The 21,497-nt window shown below is 40.1% G+C and overlaps 1 protein-coding gene across 10 annotated transcripts in view; it reads left to right on the forward strand.

Moving 5' to 3' along the window:
* ANO10 (anoctamin 10) overlaps positions 1-21,497 on the forward strand; it is a 221,950-nt gene that overhangs the window by 56,051 nt on the left and 144,402 nt on the right. For all 10 annotated transcript variants that reach the window (XR_012500051.1, XM_074345110.1, XM_074345111.1 and 7 more), the window contains 6 exons: positions 454-588; positions 10,581-10,700; positions 12,890-13,459; positions 14,867-14,922; positions 17,189-17,263; positions 19,170-19,352. Coding sequence is in view for 9 of the 10 variants with exons in the window: in XM_074345110.1 (XP_074201211.1) it covers positions 454-588; positions 10,581-10,700; positions 12,890-13,459; positions 14,867-14,922; positions 17,189-17,263; positions 19,170-19,352 (1,139 nt within the window). In the remaining variant the exon portion in view is untranslated. The remainder of the gene's footprint in view (positions 1-453; positions 589-10,580; positions 10,701-12,889; positions 13,460-14,866; positions 14,923-17,188; positions 17,264-19,169; positions 19,353-21,497) is intronic.

The raw sequence follows: 21,497 nt of genomic DNA on the forward strand, positions 1-21,497 counted from the left end.
TGAAAGTTACCTCATTTAGGAGGATTCGCCTATCAAAACCCACTATTTTCTTATCAGACTTTCTTCTTCATTTACGGGAGGCATGTTCAGCTCCTGATGGGACTGGCTTGGACTTAAGAGTTTGAAAGGGGAGAATTTGCCATATAGGCAAATTTCAATTCCATCTGTAATTAAAAATATTGTTAGAATTAGAGAACATATTGCCTTTTGCTCACTGGCATTAAATGAGATCAAGTACCTGCCATTTGGATGTTTATAACATGTTATTTTCTATTTATAAAATATCTAAGGAGCTTTATGTTCCATTTGATTTACCAGTTTTATACTTTGCTTACTCCTTATGTTATTTATTGTCTAATGTCATTGTTTCATAATTACAGGTTATTTGAATATTATTAGTTTTATTTTGGCTAATACTGAGAAAGTAACTGTAATTCTTTTGTTTTATTTTAGATGATAATGATGATTTCCTCACAATGGCAGAATGTCAATTCATTATCAAACATGAACTTGAAAATCTTAGAGCCAGAGATGAAAAAATGATTCCTGGTTACCCTCAGGCAAAGTTATACCCAGGGAAATCATTGTGTAAGTCATCGTATCAACCAGCTTCATGAATATGCTTTCTACTGAAATTACTTTTTCCTTAGTAGACATAAATAACAAATTACAGAAGCTTTTCCCCTCTCTTACTGAAAAATGTATGCAACTTTTCAATAACTTATTTTTTCATGATCACATCTTTTGCCTTTAGACCTTCATTGTATCTTACCTTTAAATCAATATATTTGTTCTTTATGGTTCTCTTTTTCTTATTTTTCAAGTTCTCATAGCATTCTGTTCGCTTAAAATTCATTGTGAGCACATATGCATGTTGCTCAGTTAAAATTAGCAAAGTTTACTGTATGCCCAAACATTGTAGTAAAATGAAAATGTGTGGAGGAATAAAAATGAGAGATGTGGTCTTTTCCTGGAGCCTTTTTCCCATCTCCTCTCATCTTGCTGGGTATGAACACGTGCAAACATAGACGGGCTTAAGATAATTCATAGTGTGACATAATACCTGAATGCAAATGAACAGTTTGTAATGTTCTGATTTTGCCTAATTCCATTTGAATGAGAATACTAGTTTTCAGACTGGAAGTGTTTACTACAATGTGAATTCCATATTTGCCTCAAACCCAGGTAATGGTAAGGCCTCAGAGCATTTTTGCTGCCTAAAATATACTTTAAACATATATGTTTCTGTGTCCTCTGGTTTTCCTTGTAATAGTCAGGGTAATATTGCCTTCCAGTCTTCACCCAGGAGGACAGATGCCCAAGAGCCAGTCCGTATTCAGATTTCCCTACTTGTTATCAAATATATTTTAGATCTGGTTTGGTCAAACCAAGATCCAATCATAAATCACCCATTGTGTTTGGTTGTTATATCTTAAGTCTCTCTCTCTCTCTTTTTTAAAATTGTGATGAAATATATATAAAATTTACCATCTTAACGGTTTTTACATGTACAGTTCAGTGGTATTCAATACATCTGTAATGTTGTACAGTGATCATTACCATTCATCTCTATAGTGCTTTCCATCTTGTAAAACTGAAACTCTGTACCTATTAAACAATCACTCTCCCTTCCCACCTCAGCCCAGCTCCTAGCAACTAGCACTGTACTTCTGTCTTTATGATTTTGACTACTCTGCGTATCTCAAATAAGGTTAATAATCATACAAGACTTCTCTCTTTGTGACTGGCTTATTTCACTTAGCATAGTGTCCTCAAGGTTCATCTGTGTTGTAGCATATGTCAAGTTTCCTTCCTTTTTAAGGTTGAGTAATATTCCATTGTATGTATAACACCACATTTTGTTTGTTCATTCATCTATCAATGGCCACTTGGGTTGACTCTACTTTTTGGCTGGTGTGATTAACGCTGTGATGAGCTTGGGAAATATCTCTTTGAGATCCTTTTTTCAGTTCTTTTGGGTATATTCCCAGAAATGGGATTGCTGGATTACTTGGTAATTCTATTTTTAATTGTTTGAGGTACCTCCATCCTGTTTTCCACAGCAGCTGTGCCATTTCCCATTCCCACCGACAGTGTACAAGCATTCCAGTTTCTCCACTTCCTTGCCAGCACTTGTTATTTTCTGATATTTTGATAGCAGCCATAGTAATGAGTGTCAGGTGGTATCTCACTGTAGTTTTGACTTGCATTTACGTAATTAACAGTGATATTGAGCTGTGTCTTCTTTGGAGAGATGTCTATTCAAGTCCTTTGCCTATTTTTGAATCAAGTTTTTGTTTTTGTTGAGTTTTAGGTATTCTCTATATATTCTGGATAGTAATCCCTTATGAAATAGGTGATTTGCAAATATTTTCTCCCATTCTGTGGATTGCCTTTTTACTTTGCTCGTATTATCTTTTGATGCACAAAATAAGTTTTCATTAAGTCCAGCTTACCTATATTTTCTTTTTCCTCTAGCTTTGGTGTCATATCCAAGAAATTATTGCCAAATACAATGTCCTGAAGCTTTTCCTCTCTGTTTTCTCTTAGAAATTTTACAGTTTTGGATCTTATGTTTTAGTCTTTAATCCATTTTAAGTTAATTTTTGTAGATGGTGTTAGGTAACTTCATTCTTTCGCATGTGAATATCCAGTTTTCCCAGCACCATTTGTTGAAAAGACTGTTCTTCCCCCATTGAGTGGCCCTGGTACTCTTGTTAAAATCATTTGGCCATGTATGCCAGGGTTTGTTTCTGGGCTCTCTGTTCTGTTCCCTTGGCCTAAATAGTCTGTCTTTATGCCAGTATCACACTGTTTTGATTACTGTGGCTTTGGGGTAAATTTTGAAATCAGGGAGTTTTGTTTTCCTTTTCTGAGATTGTTTTGGCTATTTGAGGTTGCATGAAATTCCATACAAATTTTGGGATGGTTTTTCAATTTCTGCAAAAGACGTCATTGGGATTTTAATAGGGATTGCACTGAATCTGCAGATTGCTTTGGATAGTATTGACATCTTAACAATATCAAGTCCCATGAATATGGTATGTGTTTCCATTTATTTATATTTTCTTTAATTTCTGTTAGCATTGTTTGGTAGTTTTCATTGTACAGATCTTTTCCCTCTTTAGTTAATTGCTAAGTATTTTATTCTTTATGATGCTATTATAAATGGAATTGTTTTCATAACTAGCTTTTCAAGTAGTTCACTGTTAGTGTATAGAAACGCAACTGATTTTTTTTCCATTTTTTTTCTTGTCTCTTGACTTTGTATCCTGCTACTTTGCTGAATTCATTTATTAGCTCTGACAGTATTTTTTTTTTTTTTTTTTGGAAATTTTAGAGTTTTCTACATATAATATCATCTGTGAACAGGGATAATTTTATTTCTTCCCTTCCAATTTGGATGCCTTTTATTTCTTTTTCTTGTCTAATTGTTCAGGCTAGAACTTCCAATAGCATGTTGAATAGAAGTGGTGAAAGTGGGCTTCTTTGTCTTATTTCTGATCTGAGAGGAAAGCTTTCATTTTTTCACCATTTAATATGATGTTTGCTGTGGGCTTTTCATAGATAGAATTTATATGTTGAGGTAGTTTCCCTCTATTCCTAGTTTATTGAGTTTTTTCATCAAGAGTGTTGAATTTTGTTAGTTGCTTTTCCTGAATCAATTGAGATGATCCTGTGGGTTTTTCCCCCTTCATTATGTTAATGTGGTGTATTACATAGTTCCATTTTAGTATGTTGAACCATCCTTGTATTCTAGGAATAAATCCCCCTTGTCATGGTGTATGATCCTTTTACTATGTTGCTGAATTGAGTTTACTGTGTTTTGCTGAGTATTTTTGCATCAGTGCTCATGAAGGATATTGGTCTGCAGTTCTCTCTTCTTAGTGCTTTTACCAGGCTTTGTATGAGGGTAATGCTGGCCTCACAGAGTGAGTTACTAGTGTTCCTTCCTCTTAAATTTTGGGGAAGTTTGGGAAGAATTGGTATTAGTTCTCCTTTAAATATTTAGTAAAATTCACCAGTGACAGCATCACATACAGGGTTTTTCTTTGTCAGGAAATTTTTGGTTACTGATTCAGTCTCCTTAATAATTATAGGTCTATTCACATCTTCTGTTCCTTCCTAATTTAGTCTTGGTAGGTGCTATGTTTCTAAGAATTTGTCCATTTCATCTGGGTTATCCAGTGTTATGGTAAATAATTGTTCATAGTACTCTCTTATGGTCCTTTTTATTTCCCTTAGAATCAGTAGTAATGTCCTCATTTTCATTTCTGATCTTTGTAATTTATGTCTTCTTTTTTTCTCAGTTCGTCTAGCTAAAGGTTTGTCAGTTTTGTTGATCTTTTCAAAGAACCAACTTTGGTTTCTTTAATTTTCTGTATTGTCTTTCTGGTCTCTATTTTCTACATCTCTCCTCTAATCTTTTTTATTTTCTTACTTCTGCTAACTTTGGGCTTAGATTGTTTTACTTTCTCTTGTTCCTTAATAGTAAAGTTAGGTTGTTCATTGAGGTCTTTCTTGCTTTTAAATACAAGCATTTATAGCTCTAAATTACCCCCTTAGCATTGCTTTCTCTGTGTCCCATAAGTTTTGTTATGTTGTGTTTTGTTTTCATTCACGTCTAAGTATTTTCTCATTTCCCCTGTCGTTTCTTCCTTGACCCATTGGTTGTTTAAGAATGTGTTGTTTAATTTTCATATATTTGTGGATTGCCCAGTTTTTCTTCTGTTAATTGATTTCTCATTTCATCCTGTTGTGGTCAGAGGATACTTTTTTTTAAATGATGTATGTCCTTTTAAATCTGTTGAGGCTTAATTTGTGGCCTAACACATGGGCTGTCCTGGAAAATGTCCCGTGTGCACTCGGCAACCAAGAATGTGTTGGTTCTTTACTGCCTGCCGTATGTGTAAATGGTGTTTTGTGGTCTCCCCTGTCTCCGAGTTATGCTGCAGATGTGTGTACATGTGTTATGCATGCTTTGCTTGCTCTCCTTATTGACCTGGGTGGCTTTTAGGAGGTGTCCGGAAATCTGAACGTAGGTGCTCATCATTTCTATTTGTCTGCATTTCCACTTGTCTGCATATGGCTTAATATTAATTATTTTGCAACACTTTTTAGTTGGACATGAGTTTTTTCAATATGTAGATTAACGATTACCATGATTTCAGAAGCATTTTCTTCAGTGGCCTGTGAAGAGTTATTTGGTTAGATTTTCTCTGTTCTTCCCTTGAGGTGTGCCAGTGATATATATGTGGGCTCTTATGTATTCTCTGAAGTATTTTTAAGTGTTGATATAATTTTCTTAGGTTTGACCACCATTTTCCTGGCTATGTTTTCAGTCTTCCCTTTTTCAATAGCATCTGTTAAGACTTTGTATTCATAATAGTTTTCTTTTTCTCTTGCATTGCTTGTCCACGCTCCCACCTTCAGCTTTCATAGCTCTTCTTTGAGTTTTAATTTCAGAGACGTGACTTGCTTGAATTTATTTAACTCCATGAAGAATTCCATAGTTTTTCATTGCTCTATGCTGAAATTTTTTGCTGTTTGTTCTCTGCTTTTTTCTTTTTTAATAGTTTTCCTTTTTCCCTTGTAGTATTTTTTTACATAGTCCTATGCTAATTTCTTTGAGGCTCTGTCTTTTTTTGGGAGGGCGAGTAATTAGGCTTATTTATTCATTTATTCGTTTATTTCTTTTAATGGAGGTACTGGGGCTTGAACTCAGGACCTCATGCATGCTAAGCATGTGCTCTACCACTGAGCTATACCCTCCTCATGGCTATTTCTTAATTTTTAGTGAACCCCTATTTTTTCCAGACTGACAATTTTTAGAAGGAACTGGGGGGCCTCCAGTAAGGACCTGGGGTGGTCAGGGGCTTGGCTTTTGCCTGGTGCGTGCTCCCCTTGAGTCTTCTTAGGCCCTGCAGAGAGCCTCTGGAGAGCCCTATTCTTCACAGGAGTTTTTGCTGGGTTTGGCCTTTAGATCTGACTTTGGCCAGCCAACACCCCTGGCTCCTGAGCTGCTGACCTTCATCCCTGGGTTCCAGCAGGCAGCTCTTTTCCCAAGACGGCATACCTATACCTTCCCTCCTCCAGTCTCCTCTCTCTTTGGCTGTGGTGCCAGGCAGGGAGCAGACACACATGGGGCATCTGCCACACCTCCTCTCTGCCTGCGTTGTGGGACAGGGACTGTGGTTTCCCACCGCTCAGTGTTCAGGAGAACCCTGCCCTCTGTCTGCTTGGCCCCAGTGTGCAGGGGTGTGGGTACTCTTCCTGGGCTGATTTTTGAGGCCACTTTTCATACCTTGTGATTTATTTATAGATTTTTGTTTGGTTGTTTAGTGGTTTTTTTTTTTTTCTTTCATCAAAGGTAGGATTTCCTTTCTGGTTTCTTGTTTCCTTTGATGTTTTTAATTTGGTGTCATGAACAAGCACAGAGTAGGGATGTTTTTCTGCCACCATTTGCTACCAGGAGTTCCACATTCTGTATTTAGGCCATTGTTTGGTGCCATTCCAAAATTCGAAATCTTTCTTAATCTCTTAGTGAGAGGGCGGGTTTTCAGACGTAACTTGGTCCTGCATCTAATAAAAGATAAAGCAGACTGAGGGCTGTCCTGGTTGTTACTGTGGGCATCCCATGTCCTCCTGTTCATCACGTTAATCAGACCACATGTGGAAATCACCACTTACACCCGTTATTGTCTGCACGGGTACGTCCTCTTTGGCGTGGCTGGGATAGAGAGTGAGGGCGTGTGTTCACCTGGTGGGACTTGGGAGCCACAGTTTTCCAAATGCTCCCAGAGGCTACAAAGAGAGAAATTTTCAGCTGACTGAAAACCTTGACGGAAATACGTAAATGGAGCTCTGTTGGGTATATAGGTGTCCTGAAGCCATGATAGAAATAACGTGCTCGCGGGCAGGATGAGGCTTTTGTAAACAAGGATTCTTTTCCCCTCCCTCCCTTCTTCTCTCTTTCTTTTTTTGTAATAAATATAAAAATAGTAAAATCATCTCAATCATGGTCATTTGAAATTTTTTATGTCATCTGAGATAAGAATCATGTCTAAGTCATAAGGCTGGATTTTGAAATTCTGCATTATTCTCTTTATGTCTTTGAAAATGTGATCATACTATTTGGTTGAAGAAGTAGTGTATGCATAACTATAAAGTGTGAACTGTTTGCAGAGTGCAGATTTGAGAACTAATAAAACTTAAGAGTAACTTAAAATCCTAGATTTTCATGAAGTTAATCCACAGAAATAAGTGGAGAGGCTTATCTTTGCCTTTCCGTTCTTTGGGAGCCCCTCCCTGGGGCAGCCTCTTCCCCAGGGCTGTTGGTGACAAGTCACAGCCTGCTCGGGGTGGTCCCCACCCCCACCAGGATAGCTGGCTGGGGCTTTCATGGGAGATACTCTCCTTTGTCTTAGGTTTAATTTGGTTTTACACTCAATGATTATAATTTTATTTGTCATAATGTTGTGTTTGATAGAAAGCTTTCATTACATAGAGAGCACTTTGTGTCACTGTAAACATGATCTTGAGACAGTCTTGGTGCTGTGAGCTCTGTACTTTAGGGCCTCCCTCCCCATCAAACAGCACACAGGGGAGGACTAGAAATCAGTGGTGTGTGTGTCTTAGTCGTCAGCGTTCACCTTGAGGGGCATCCCCTTTCCAGTTTTCTGTGTGAGCGAAGATCTCTTCACGCCTGACTGCCCTCACCTGTTGATTCTTATGGTTAATAGTCATGCAAATATCCAAGGAAAGATTTTCTTTAGAAAGAGGAGTTGAGGGAGCCGAGAATTTCTCAGGTATTAATTTTATCCTGAGGGATGTTATTTAGTTTCTGTTAAAGCTCTGTCTCAAAGTGCCTGTCAGGTGCTTATTATGTTTTGATTGATGGGCTATGACAGTCTCGTGGTAGGTCTTTAATATTACATCGTTACTCTTTTAAGACAGTATGGTAGCTACTTCTGAATGTCTTCTATATGCAGATGGAGAGATTGGAGTGGTCAGAGATAGTCTGCCTTCTAAAATTATTTATCGACCTTATGAGAATAATAGAGTGGATGTCAAGTAAATATCACATAGCCGGCATGTATGTAAGACAGTTAAACCATGGACGGGTGGGTGTGTGTGTACTACTGGGTACAGCACCATATATCTATATGTCTATATCTAGATCTATATATGTGTGTTTTGCCACATACGTATTTGCAGTTTTTATATTAAGTAGAGCTGTATGGGATATATATGGGAATATAAAAGCATATTGAAAACAGAGGTATCCCTGAGACGTGGTTTTTTTCCTTCCTAAGACCAGAGTGGTCTGTTCACACCTGTGTGCCGGGGTCGGGTGGGCCCTGGGAGGGGTGCTGGGCGCAGTGGCAGCCCCAGGGGTGGAGGGGACCCCATCTCCGCTGTGCCAGCCTCCCCTCCCTGTGGGTGCTGCGCACATACCCACCCACCGCTGGATTGGAGGCAGCGTGACCCGCTCCTCCCTGTCACACAGAGACACTGTAAGGAGCTAGGAGAGAGATTTTTGTTTGTGCCTTCGAAGTAAACACATCCCAGTAGCCAAAGGCTGTGTTAGTATTGTTGTTGCATTATTTAATTTAGAGGATCCTCCTGTAAGCCAGGTTACTTACAGTCTCCTTCAAATTAGATTTTGGTTAGTTTGGCTACTTGTTAAATGGCTTTAATGGTAATAACCCTAGGACTTGACCACAGATCATTTGGCATTCTTGAAGGAATCTTGGTTTAAATTGTTTCTTCTTTTAAAAATGCCCACTCGGCATCATATTTTCCTTTGAAGGTAAGGTTCATGTTAATTGCATTCTTAGCCGACATGAGAAAGCTGAAGGATTTTTTTAAAAAAACCCTCTATTTTTAGAAGCTGAAACCAGAACTGTGCCTTTGGCATTGATGGCGAAAAGCCCAGTAATTTAGGACCTGCGGCTCTGTATTCTTTCTGAGTCCTGCAGTTTGCGGTCCTATTTTTAGAAGTATCCAAGCTGCTTTTTATGCTTGTCTGGAAAGTCTTCTCTAGCAGAATGGAGCCATTTCTTTAAAAAGAACTTAGAAATAGTAAAATAATAATTTAGGTGTCACAAGTCAGTTCAAAGTTAAAAAACTTGATACAGTAATTGAAAAGGATTGTAATGGAAGAACACGGTATAGCTGTGCATGTGCCTAAATAGGATCTAAGATTCAGAACCGTGGTGGGAGATTGACTTTCACTTGTGTTTGCTGAAAAAAAAAATCCACCGAAATGCTTTAGATTGAAAATACTAAAAAAATGGGTTTGACAGCACCAAAGGCTGATATACCTTAAACCATATACTTTTTTTTAACCCTAGTTGTTGATATGTTGAGTATATACCTTTTTTAGTCATTGAGAAGGAGGATTTTATCATGACTCCAGCTTTTTAAGATTTTTTTCCTCTGTGTAACTTTTGTATGAGATATAGTTAGTTATAAGAAGAACAATCTATTAAGAATCTTTTCTTTGGGGGGGAGGATGCAGACTTTTTCCTATTGTTAGTATCAGACATCTCCTCTTTATTACCATTTTTTTCATTCCTCAGAAGTTAGGTTTGCTTTTAAGTTACCCTGAAAATTTTATGATAGGGTATCTTCCTGAAAATACTGTCTCTCTTTGTTACATGTAGTATTTCTACACTGAAAACTTAAATCAGGTTTCTCTTCCATGCCACAGAGGTTGATTGTCCTTGGTTAAATTTGTTTGTCTCTCTCAGATATGTGCACAAGTGTCAAAATCATACTGGTCAAACGAGTGCTGAAAGCAGGAAGTCTTTTCGGATTTTGATATTTGCTGTTTGTGAATGTAGGCCTTTGTTATCAGATTAGAAAAGATAAAAATGATCTTGAAAATACTCGATATCAACAAGTATGAAAGGAACTGAACATTCTCGTCCCTTCACAGTGGTGGGAGGACAGATTGGTAAAATTTTTCTCGGGGCTGTTTTGTGGTATGTGTCCTGATTTAAAATACACACGATCTTGAACGTGGCACTTCAACTTCTAAGTACATGTAACAGGGAAATAGTAGACAGGCGGGGAAAGGTATATGTGCAAGAATTTTAACATTGTTTATAATAGAAATAAAGGGAAACAAGTATTTTTTAATAGAGGGTTAGTTAAATTGTAGCACTTCATACAAGGGAATATTATGACATGGTTAAAAGGGTATTCATATTCTATTTATATTGGCATTGAAAAATATTCATTGTATACTGCTACATGAGAAAAGATCAGAGAACAGTGTGTATAGAATGATCCTATTTTTGTTTTTAAAATCCATATTTATGGAGGTGTATTTTGAAGTCAGTTATACACAGAGTTGCTGTTTACAGTGGTTATGGGAGGGAGAGAATCTGTGAGGTTTAACGTTTTACATTGACTTGTATTGCTTCACAGTCAAAGGAAATAGTAAAGATAATTATATTCAACCTTTGTGTAGCACTCCTCTCTTCCTGGAGACCCCGGATAGCACTGGATGAAGCGTATCATGAGCAACCTCAAATCTGTTTTATGTATTTCGGCACATTTTCCCTCCACAGTGAGGAGACTGCTCACATCTGGCATCGTGATTCAGGTGTTTCCCCTGCATGACAACGAAGCCCTGAAGAAGCTTGAGGACTCCTGGTACACTCGGTTTACCATAAAGTGTCAGCCCACAGGTACGTGTCAGTGCCTGCTCTCTTAGGGAAGAGGAAGGACCTACTCATGAGAGGTGATGGCGCAGCAGTGCTGTTATCCCTGTCCAGTGGACATTTCAACACTCTGCGGGGCGGGGCTCACTAGCCGCCGGTGGGTTAAAACTTGGTCAGGGGAATAAGATGGGTTCCATGACCTATTTACTTATTTATTTTATTTCTAATGCCATTTTAGATGGACTGAATTACAGACAACCCAGAGTGGCTTCATGAATACATATCAGATTTATTGTAGAATAGATATTTAGACTGTGAATAGTCTGTATTTGAAAATTTCTGTTTCTTTAGAGCTGTTCATCTGGAGTGGGCCAAGATAGTCTTGGGCGCAGACTAGCCAGCCTAAACACCTTTTGAGGTGGTTGATCAGTTATCTTGGTGTGTATTCCTGGATCTGTTCATTTTCCCTGAAAACACTTAGAAGAATAACCATTAATTTATTTGGTGTGTGTTGAACATTACATTCTGTAAACCTATGTCCATATGGATGTTCAAATTTTTGGTTTAGTTAGGTTTTCTAAGTGTAAGGCTTATATTTAAGCTGGTAGTTTTCCTCATAAGCATTACTATCAGTTTTTCTTTAAAGGACATTTCCTTTTTGGCTTTGTTTAAAGGAATTCTTCTACAATAATTTTCTTTCTGATTTCCATTTCTGAAAACAACTATTAGAATATTGTTAAACAGTGAACAAAAATTGTACTTAAGATCTATTTCAAAATTTCATTTTGATTTTTTTTCTTGTATCCTTTGAAAGGAAAGATTTTGTTTTTGATTATTCCAGGTGATACAATAGTCAGTTTATGTTACATTCGTGACTTTTTTTTTTCAGTCTGTTTAGCATTTAGGTGGCAGCAAATTTTAATATTGCCTCTAGGGCTTGTCAGTGACAGTCTCCAGTAGCTATTTCTTAGAAAGTGAGGGGAGAAAATGAGTGGATGGTGAAGGCTGAGCATGACTGTGGTAGTGGTTTTGAGGCCTCTGGGAGGGCTGGGACTAGTAATAGTAGCTGGGCAACAGGAAAATCTTGAACTTCCCCTTGAGATTAAAAGAAGGAGGTGATCTGATTCAGAGCCCAGGACCATGAACGCCTTTTTTTTGTTTGTTTAATAATTGCTTGGCTGTCCTTTAGCCTAATTCGGATTTGAGGTGACCTCATCATACCCACTGTTCTAACATATTCTTGCGTTAGTAGAAGAATCAAGGATGGGGGAAAATAGTATCTTTCTTTAAACCATCGCCATAGAATGATATGACACATTAGCTTAAAAAAAAAAAAAGAAAGAAAACCCATAATATTTTAACTGTTTGTAATTAACCAAGAAATAATAACTAACTACTGCACCTCCCTCACCCCGGCATCCCACCCTGATCCCAGTGCGGGATGCTTTTCCAGTCTAGGCCCTGCCCTCCTGCAGCAGCGGCAGGAGGAGTATGCGGTGTCCACATCATCTTTTGGGTTAGTGAGCTTGTGTTGAGTTCACAGACTGTTAGCAGTGATGTTGCTTGGCCCGTCTTCTGCCCAGGGCATATGTGAAAGTACAGATAAATGTATTTCACGGCAGTTCTAGAAGTTAATGGGTAGAATATTGTTTTGTGCTTTTGAATAATTTTTCTTCACTGTATTGAAAAATTTGCCATGATGCATTGATGACCATTTCTAGCGTTGGGAAGAGGGAAGCGGGATAACACGGACGGGGAGTCTTATTTGAAAATAACCTCTACAAGTCTGAGATGAAAGTGAGAGAAAAGTGGGGAGCCTAAATTCAACCCCCAAATAAAAATGGGTCATTGGCCATGGCTGAATTTAAACTAGGACCTTGGAGATTTGGGGACAAGCCCAAGGTGAGTTTTTCCACGGGGAAAAGGCATCCACCAGCTGAGGAAGTAAAGAGGAGGGGGACCCCGCGTGCCTGGCAGGGCAGCCCCAGCAGCTGTGGCCTGGGCGCTCAGCTCGGGGACCTGTCAGGCTTGCTCTGCAGACAGGTGGGGTATTTGTACTACATGGAGGATGGATTTACAATCACACACTGATTGGGAAATGAAGGTCTTAAATGACCCCCACTTAACTAGAAAAGTGAACAAGCTTACTTGAAATGCTAAAAAATCACCAGTCTTTGGTAGTCTGTATTTAAGGTCTTTTCTTCCTCTCATTGTAGACAGCATTCGTGGCTACTTTGGAGAAACAATTGCTCTTTACTTTGGATTTTTGGAGTATTTCACTTTTGCCTTAATCCCGATGGCGGTCATCGGGTTACCTTACTACCTGTTTGTGTGGGAGGACTATGACAAGTATGTGATCTTCGCCTCGTTCAACCTGATCTGGTCCACGGTGATCCTGGAAGTGTGGAAGCGTGGTTGTGCCAGTATGACCTACAGGTGGGGGACCCTGGTCATGAAGAGACAGTTTGAGGAGCCCCGGCCCGGGTATCATGGGGTTCTGGGCATCAATCCCGTCACCGGCAGGGAGGAGCCTCTGTACCCCAGCTACAAGAGACAGTTGCGCATCTACCTGGTCTCCCTGCCATTTGTGTGCCTCTGCCTCTATTTCTCTCTGTTTGTCATGATGATTTACTTCGACATGGAAGCCTGGGCCTTGGGTCTCCATGAGAGCAGCGGGTCCGAGTGGACCGGCATCTTGTTGTATGTACCCAGCATCATCTATGCCATCGTGATTGAGATCATGAACCGCCTCTACCGATACGCTGCCGAGTTTTTAACTTCATGGGGTAAGACTTGATTCTTGGTGTTGATGTCTTATTCACCTATAGGAAATATTGCTTGGAACATAGGACTTGTGTCTCTGCTACCTTGCAAAGAAGGTGGATGTTGCTCTGGGCTCATTAGAGACACAAGGAAAAGTGCGTTGGCTCTGGAAGCTCCGATGGTCTCCTTGTCGTGGTCATCACAGCTCTCGCTCATTGGGTGTTAGTTACTGTGTTCCAGGGGCCCTGCTAAGCTCTTTATCTGCACTGCCTCAGTTTCGCCTCCTCAGGACACCATGAAGTAGATGTTATTTCACCATTTAATGGATAAAGGTACTGCGAATTAACAAAGTTCAGATAGCAAATGGTAGAGACAGGCTCATCCATCCTGTGCTCCTAATACTATCTTGTGTCTTAAGCTAATGGTAAAATGGATTGAGTTATCTCCATGATACACTGTCCGAAAGAAATCTGTCTGGTGTCTGAAAACCAGTTGTGTCGCTGTGTGGACTGCCACTGAACTCAGCAAAGGCAGGTGTTCTTGTGTGTGTCGATGGTAAAGGAGGAACTTGGTTATCATTTGAAAACAGTCTTGATGGGGCATTCACTCTTTAATGTATTCATTCAAACAAATACATGTGCTGTGTTAGTCCTGAGGAAGAAGTCTAGACCTTAACGTCATAGACCATGAAGGTATTTTAAATTCCTTTTATTAGTCATGTAACAACATCTGTGGTTTATTGAGTGCTTTCCTTGAGCTGATACTGGGCTAAGGTTTTGTACTATTTCTAATCCTGACACTGACCCTGGGAAGAGGGTGGTGTCAGCCCTGTTTTGTAGGCAAGGAGGTTGAGTATCAGGAGGTTAAGTGACAGGCTGAGTTGAGGTTCACATCCACTTCAGCCTAACACTGCCTCTCTGTGCAAGATTACACTTCTGTGCAGAATCTCCCTTTTTGTCCTTTGGCCTTGCTGTCTTGAGACCTGCACAGTATCTCTTTTCCTTAATGGAGATGGAAATTTGAGTTTCCTTTTAAGTTAATCCTTGTAAACTTTATTCATTGCCCTACTCTCTAGAGGTTACTATCAATTTTACTATTACTGCTTATACAGGGCTTTTTTCTGGTGGTTGTCTGTGGGATCAACTGCCAACACGTCATATATTTCATTGTTGCAGTAGTATTTAAAAAATAATTTCAAACCACGGTGCTATTGCACTACCTTGAAAAACTGTGTCTTAAGTTTTGTTTCTTCCTTGTTTGATGTTTTTGGCATAACCAGTAGCCATGGTGGACAGCCTGGCACACAGACTGACTGAGGCTCTGCTGCTGGACATCTTTGCTCTAAGCACAAGTCTTCCTTTACCTCACGGCTGTGCTCCCATGTTGCTCTCTTACCTGAGGGAAATCACCTCTCCTTTTTTATATTTTAGAGAATCACAGATTGGAATCTGCCTACCAGAATCACCTAATTCTGAAAGTCTTAGTGGTAAGTAGAGCTTTTATATACAAATCCATTGCAATTGTGACACTAATGCCTACTGTTTAATATTTAGGATTATAAATATGATGACTTGATTCTAATTTAAGATATCTGATAGTTAATATACCTGGTATCAATGGGCAAGGATTGATTAATAAGTGTGTTTGCATATATGTTCAGTAGTCTTTTATTACAAATGTGACCTGGTATAAGACTTTAAATATAGAAATTGGTATGATAGCCAATTTCCAATTATTTTAAAAAACCACTTTATAGACATGTTTCTATTATTTTTCCTCTTGGTGACTTTCTTGAATGTTTCGTTATTCAACAATCCTTCCAGTTACTTACCCACAGTCTGTGGGTGATAGAACATTAAATTTTTATTTTTAAAAAGTTTGTCTAAGAGATTTTCAGTGTCCAGGAGGTCTCCAGCCTGTTTTGATGGGTAGGAGGAAAGAGATGGAGAGGAGCCATTGTGTGACCTGCTTGCTGTTTATGTAAAAGCTCATGCATTCGGCCTCTTTCCACCATTGTTATAAATAACAAAGAGGTACCAGTCTGAAAGCACCTCGTTGATCAGGAAATTACCTCAGCCATCTGGAACATAGCTGAGAATCAAGAAAGGTGCTTTTGTGTCCATCTCGGTCCATCGGTTGTACCAAATATGCCACGCTGATGAGGGATGTTGAGGGCAGGGGAGTATATATGCGTGGGTGGGGAGGGCTATGTGCGAACTCTCTGTATTTTCTGCACAATTCTGCTGTGAACCTGAAACTGCTCTAAAAAATAAAATCTATTAATTAAAAATTTTTTAAATTAAAATTAAAAAGAAAGGTGCTTCAAGATTAATCCTCTGAACTATCCACTGGAATTAGTTTGACACGTCTATGTGCTTTACTCCCCAGAGAGCTATCTAGGCCCTCACTTAGAGCCTTTGTTCCAGCAGTAGAAGTCATTCTGAGAAGCTTATTTATCTGGTTTCTCTGTCCTTGAAAGATCAGAAACCACCATTAGGAAGGTGATTAGGTTTCTGGAAGTAGGTAAATTTATAGAGGCAAGAGCAGGGAAGGAAACAGAAAACCTCTCATACATAGGAAATGAGAATTCAACAGTTTTAGCAATTTGGACACTAGAAAAGGGGCAGGTGGCCAAACCTAACTAAAACAACTCTGAAGGCCTCATTCTAGCCCTGTAAATAATTTACATTCAAAATGTTGGTGCTGAGTCAACACGGAAGTTACGTTCTATGTTCTCTGTGTAAGACAGCAGGCAGGGGAACATGTGATGCCTCAAGAAGTTCATTCAAAAATATCACAATGTAGAGTTTTTGCCGTGGCTCCATCATCCTACTGCTCACTCTCTGCAGTGGCTCCCCTTCCCTCTGTCACAGTGGGAGTGTCTAGCTCATATGGCACACAGAGCCGTCTTTTATCTCAGAAAGTGATGCTTCGAGGCAGCCCCCCAGCGTGGGGCTAGGGGCAGGAGGGCAGACCCACATGTCCTGGGCTGAGTTGCAGGTTCTTGAGCAGGGGAACAACTTGAGAAACGGCACTTGTTGTGGTTGGAGTCCCCCACTCCCCTGCCCCTGCCAGCTGTGTGTCAGTTTAGGGCAGCTTGAGGCCCCTGGTGACTAAGGTGCTTCCCAGGCCGGGCTGGCTGTTATGGCTGGTGTCTCTCCCTGGTGCCATCTGGGTACCTGGGTGTCTCTCTGGGAGGGTGGGGAGTCTCAGGTCTGTAGGCACAAAGAGGCTTCTGGGGCTGGGATGCTCCAGGTATCTCTCCCTGGGGCAGAGGAGTTGGCAGGCCTGGCAGAGTAAGGAGGAACATCCCCTCGCCTCACTGTTAGTGGGGGTCCTGATCAGTCTGCTTTCTGCTGGGCTTGCCTGTTGTCAGGACTTCTACTCTAAGGCGGGAGGGCAGGGAGTAAGTCTCCTTGGGCCACCAGAGTTACTAGGTTGAGGGTGGGAGATGCTGGGCCTTGGACTCTCTCTTTTGTAAGAAAGCATAAGATGCCCTGGTGCTGTGTTGTTCCTTCAGTCCTGGGGTTCCCAAGCCGGTCCTTCTTCTCAGCACCTCTCAGAGTCCTCCCTTGGTTGCTTATTGGGTTATTTCCAGAGTTCATAAAAGTGTTTAGTGAAGTGGAGTAGGGGAACAAGACTGCACCATCTTGTCTGGCCTGAAAGTCCCTCATTACATTTTTTAATGCAACCTTTACAGTTGTAATGAAGTACTGTGGCACATTGTTAAATATTGTCATTTTTTTTTGCAGTTCAACTTTCTAAATTGCTTTGCCTCACTCTTCTACATTGCCTTTGTCCTGAGAGATATGAAGCTTTTACGTCAGGTGAGTGTGAAAAACAGGGAATTATCAATTTTTTAGGTTTTAGAAGTGGTTTCCTATATTCAGGTAATGTAATTGTCTTCCCATGATTATTTTTACAGATAAAATCATTAAATCGTGTATGTTTATGAACCCAATTTTAAATAAAAAACCATTAACAATTGCCCTGTGTATTGCACTCAACTGGAAAGAGATTAGTTGGAGGGAACTGACTTGAAAAATTAATCATATAGGGCAGGAAAATCAAATATATTTCATAGCAAAGCTTGTAAAAGCAATTTAACAGCAGAAAATGTGTACATTAATTGAACTTTTGTTTGTGTCTCAGGCTGGGGGGTGATTGGTGTAACCTTAAATAGGTCTTACACATTTCATTTTTAAATTAAGTTGTTAAACTTTAGAGACCAAGGGGCTTACACAGTGCTGTATCTTTTCTGAGATGTTTAAGTCTGACGTATTTTGTTGTTACCATTTCTGGATCACATAATAATAGTGAATAATAAGTTGACTATAAATTATTGCTTTCTAAAGTCTTTTTTTATCCTTAAGTCAGTGACCAGTAAAGGCTGTTCCTTCCTGGTTTTAATATACTGTGAGCAGTCTCAAAGCCTGGGCTTCTTAATATATATATGAGAACTTGAGATCATTTTTCAGGAAATTAAAAAGATTTATATAGCAGAGAGAGTTAAAAGACTTTGTAGTTATGGTTCTAAAAGCTTGCATAAAAGTAAAATTAAAGGGGGATGAGGGTATGGCTCAGTGGTAGAGCATGTGCTTAGCATGCGTGAGGTCCTGGGTTCAATCCCCAGTACCTCCATTAAAAAAAAAAAGTAAAATTAAATGCTGTGTTCTTAGTAACTATACTAGATATATTGCTACTTTTTAAAAATTGTTTTTGAAAATTGGGAAATAATGCATTTGAAATTGATAAGTTAGATGTACATACCTTCTCTAGTCTCACCATCAGTGTATTAGTGGGATGTGATTTCTCATTTCTTACACTTTCAAGAGTCTCCTTCATTTTAGGGGCCAAGGGGTGTGGGGGAGGACTCTTAAAACATTGAGTTTTAATAACAGTAAAGATGGTTTGTGATGGAAACACTGACATCCATCTGGGGAAAGTGGAAATTGACACAATACCTCTGGAAACCACTTGGGCAACTTTGCCAAGAACCTTAATCCATCCCTTGTAAGTCATCAGAGATGGGGAGGAGAGTCATGGGTAAGGAGCAGCATTTGTAATAGTGAGGGTTGGAAATAATACACTCAGCCGCTGTGCATGAGCTAAGTAAAGGAGAGTTATTAATGACACAGGGACGGGCTCACGATATAGTAAGTGAGAAAAGAAATAGACAAAGCTGTATACGTTTAGGGTGATTCTAGTTTTATTTTCACAATATGTAAGATGTTAGCAGTGGTTCTGTCATGGTTGTGGAATTAAGGGTGACTTTTTTTTTCTATTTTCTAAGTTTTCTATAGTGAGGGAGGATATATTAATTTTATAAATTTTTTAAAGTTGTGGGTAAACTATATTTTTTCAAAGTTGGTGACATCCTTTAGATTCATATGCTATAGCCAGGATGAGATAATAAAAAACACAAATTCAAGTTGATTCCTTCTGGTGACTCATAGCTAGTTTATTCTTTATTATAATTGTATTAGTATTATAATCTTTTTATATTGTAGTCTGTCTTTCCTGTGAAAAAACAATAAATTAGGAACATCATTCCAACACCTAGCTCTTCTGATATTAGTTTTTATAACATAATAGTCTACTCTTTGTTGAAGATTCCCTTCTTCTTCTTCTTTTTTTTTTTTAATATTCCCTTCTTTTAAGTAGCATAATTGTACACACGCTCTGGTTTTGTTAAGCTACATTACCAAATGTCATTTATGTGCTTCTCTTTAGAGCTTGGCCACTCTCCTGATCACATCCCAGATCCTTAACCAGGTTGTGGAATCTCTTCTTCCTTACTGGCTCCAAAGGAAACACCACATGCAGGTGAAGAGGAAGGTGCAGGCTTTAAAGGCAGACATCGATGCGACATTATATGAGCAAGTCGTTCTGGAAAAGGAAATGGGAACCTACTTGGTAAGTTTGAATATTGCCGAATTAAACATTGACTGACAGTGAATAAAAGTCATGTACAGACCATGTACAACGTACAACAAATACGTTTACACTCATTGTCTAAAATGTAACTATTTCATATGTGCTTGCCAGCCAGTTTTCTCGCTGTGAACTATTTCAGAGTTAAAAAGGTGGACTTGTGCATTGAAATGCTGCTGTCTGTCTTGAATGTAAAGTTATGCCTCCTTCCAAGGGATGAGTCCAGTGAATCACGAGACTGCTCTGCCGAGGGTGGCAGGAATGTTTCAAAGATGGCAGAGCAAGGGGTCGGGTTTTGAAAGGGCCAGGGACGGGACAGCAGCATTGCTTGCTCTTGACACTTCAGACTCAAATTAACAATGGAAGCCCATTGCTAAGAATGGAATGCCCACCTGCAGATTACTTTCTAGCTTAAATTACGTAGTGCTGGGGTAAATATAAAGTAGTTCCTTTAAGACAGAATTTCTGAGTTATTTTTAGGAACTACTTAGGTCATTGGAGACTCTTAAACCTAACCCTGTACTCAGCAAACGATTATTGAGCTCTGACCACATTTGCTGTCTCTCTGTTGGGGGAGGCGGGTACTCAGGCCATGTTTGCTTTAGGTCACTGCACCTTCCTTCCGGTGTGGTATTCTTCTTAGGGAAATAGGTCCTTTAGTGAGGGTCCATTACTGCTGACCTCTCACAGTCTTGCTTTTCATCATGAATGACTGAGTCTCCTGATGACTGAATTCCTTGGCTGACTGTCATAGTTTTTCCTGTATGCTTAGGAATTTAAGTTTGTATGTTCACCCAGAGTGGGAGTTTATTCTCTCTCTCTGCTCCCTTCTCCCTGACTTATTTTGTAGTTCTCCCCTGGCCCCACTAGTCCAGAACCAGGTGTTTGTAGCCCTGAGTTCCCCTCCCATCTAGTGATGTTGGGGATTTTGCAGACCCAGTAGGTAGCATGCTGGTGACACAGGGGCAGCCGTGGTGGCTTTTTTCAGGCCACATTGGGGACTGCTGTCCTCGCCCCTGGTTTTGCTCAAATAGCCTGGTTCCCAGTCTACTCCAGAGGAGTGGGGTGCCTTTGGTTTTTGTTCCCTGCCCCAAGGATTCAGATCCTGGCCACCTTGGACAACCTGTGGAGTGGGCGCCTGGCCCAGTGTCTGATTACTGTATTGAATTTTGGTCCATGTCTTGCCTTTGCAGCTGATTTTTTTTGTCTTTTTTTTTTTGAGAGGTGATAGATCTTTTGATTAAAACATACATGTAGGCACTAGCATTTTCTATTATTGCTGTATTTGAGGGAGAAGATGATTCAAAGTCTAAAGTAGCAGCCTATCTTGACCAGAAACACAATTTATGTATATACATGAAGTGTCAGAGAAAACGTACACACACACACACACACACGCAGGCAGCTCAGAGTAGAGAAGATAGCACTTGGGCAGAATGTGGAGCTGCCTTGCCTGCGTTGGTTGAGTGCTGGCTTATTGTGGGTTAAAAACTCAGTCTAATTCACATAGTGTCAGAATCCTTTCCTTGCGTCTTCTGGGAAGTGGTAATTGGGGCCATATTTATTTTTTCCCCTTCACCCTCTCGCAGAAACTAAACCAACAGCCTTTCCCCGAATTCCTGGCTCCGTCTGCGCTCCCGCAGAGGCCCACCTGGAGCTCCGGCTCCTGCTGCCACCGCGCCGGTTTCACACCACCCAGACCCCTCACACCCTCGGACACAAGGTCCTGCCTACCCCCTGGCCCTCGCCGTTTCTTGAGATAATTCTTCTCCACATTTTCTTCTCTTCCTGTAATCAGTTAGAATCTGCTTTCACATCTTCTTTTTCTCTGAGTGGTTTGGGCAAACGTCGTCCCCTAAAGTGACCAAAACCACACTCCCTGTCTTGTCCGGAGCAGTTCCTGCCCGCTGTCCTCGGGCTCGGTGAGTGGTGTGCTGTAACATGACAGTTCTCGTTCACCTGAGACCTGTGGGCGGGTGAGGTGACACAGCCTGAGACCTCGCCGCTTTGGGACCTGACGACATCTGACAATAATACGTTTATGAAGGAGGACGAGGCGGGCATCACTTTCCTCCTGCTAACAGCTGGCACCTGGAGCTCTGTGTTAGCAATCACTTGGTGACTAAA

Source organism: Camelus bactrianus, chromosome 17 (genome assembly GCF_048773025.1).
Source record: "Camelus bactrianus isolate YW-2024 breed Bactrian camel chromosome 17, ASM4877302v1, whole genome shotgun sequence".
Classification (NCBI taxonomy): Eukaryota; Metazoa; Chordata; class Mammalia; order Artiodactyla; family Camelidae; genus Camelus; species Camelus bactrianus.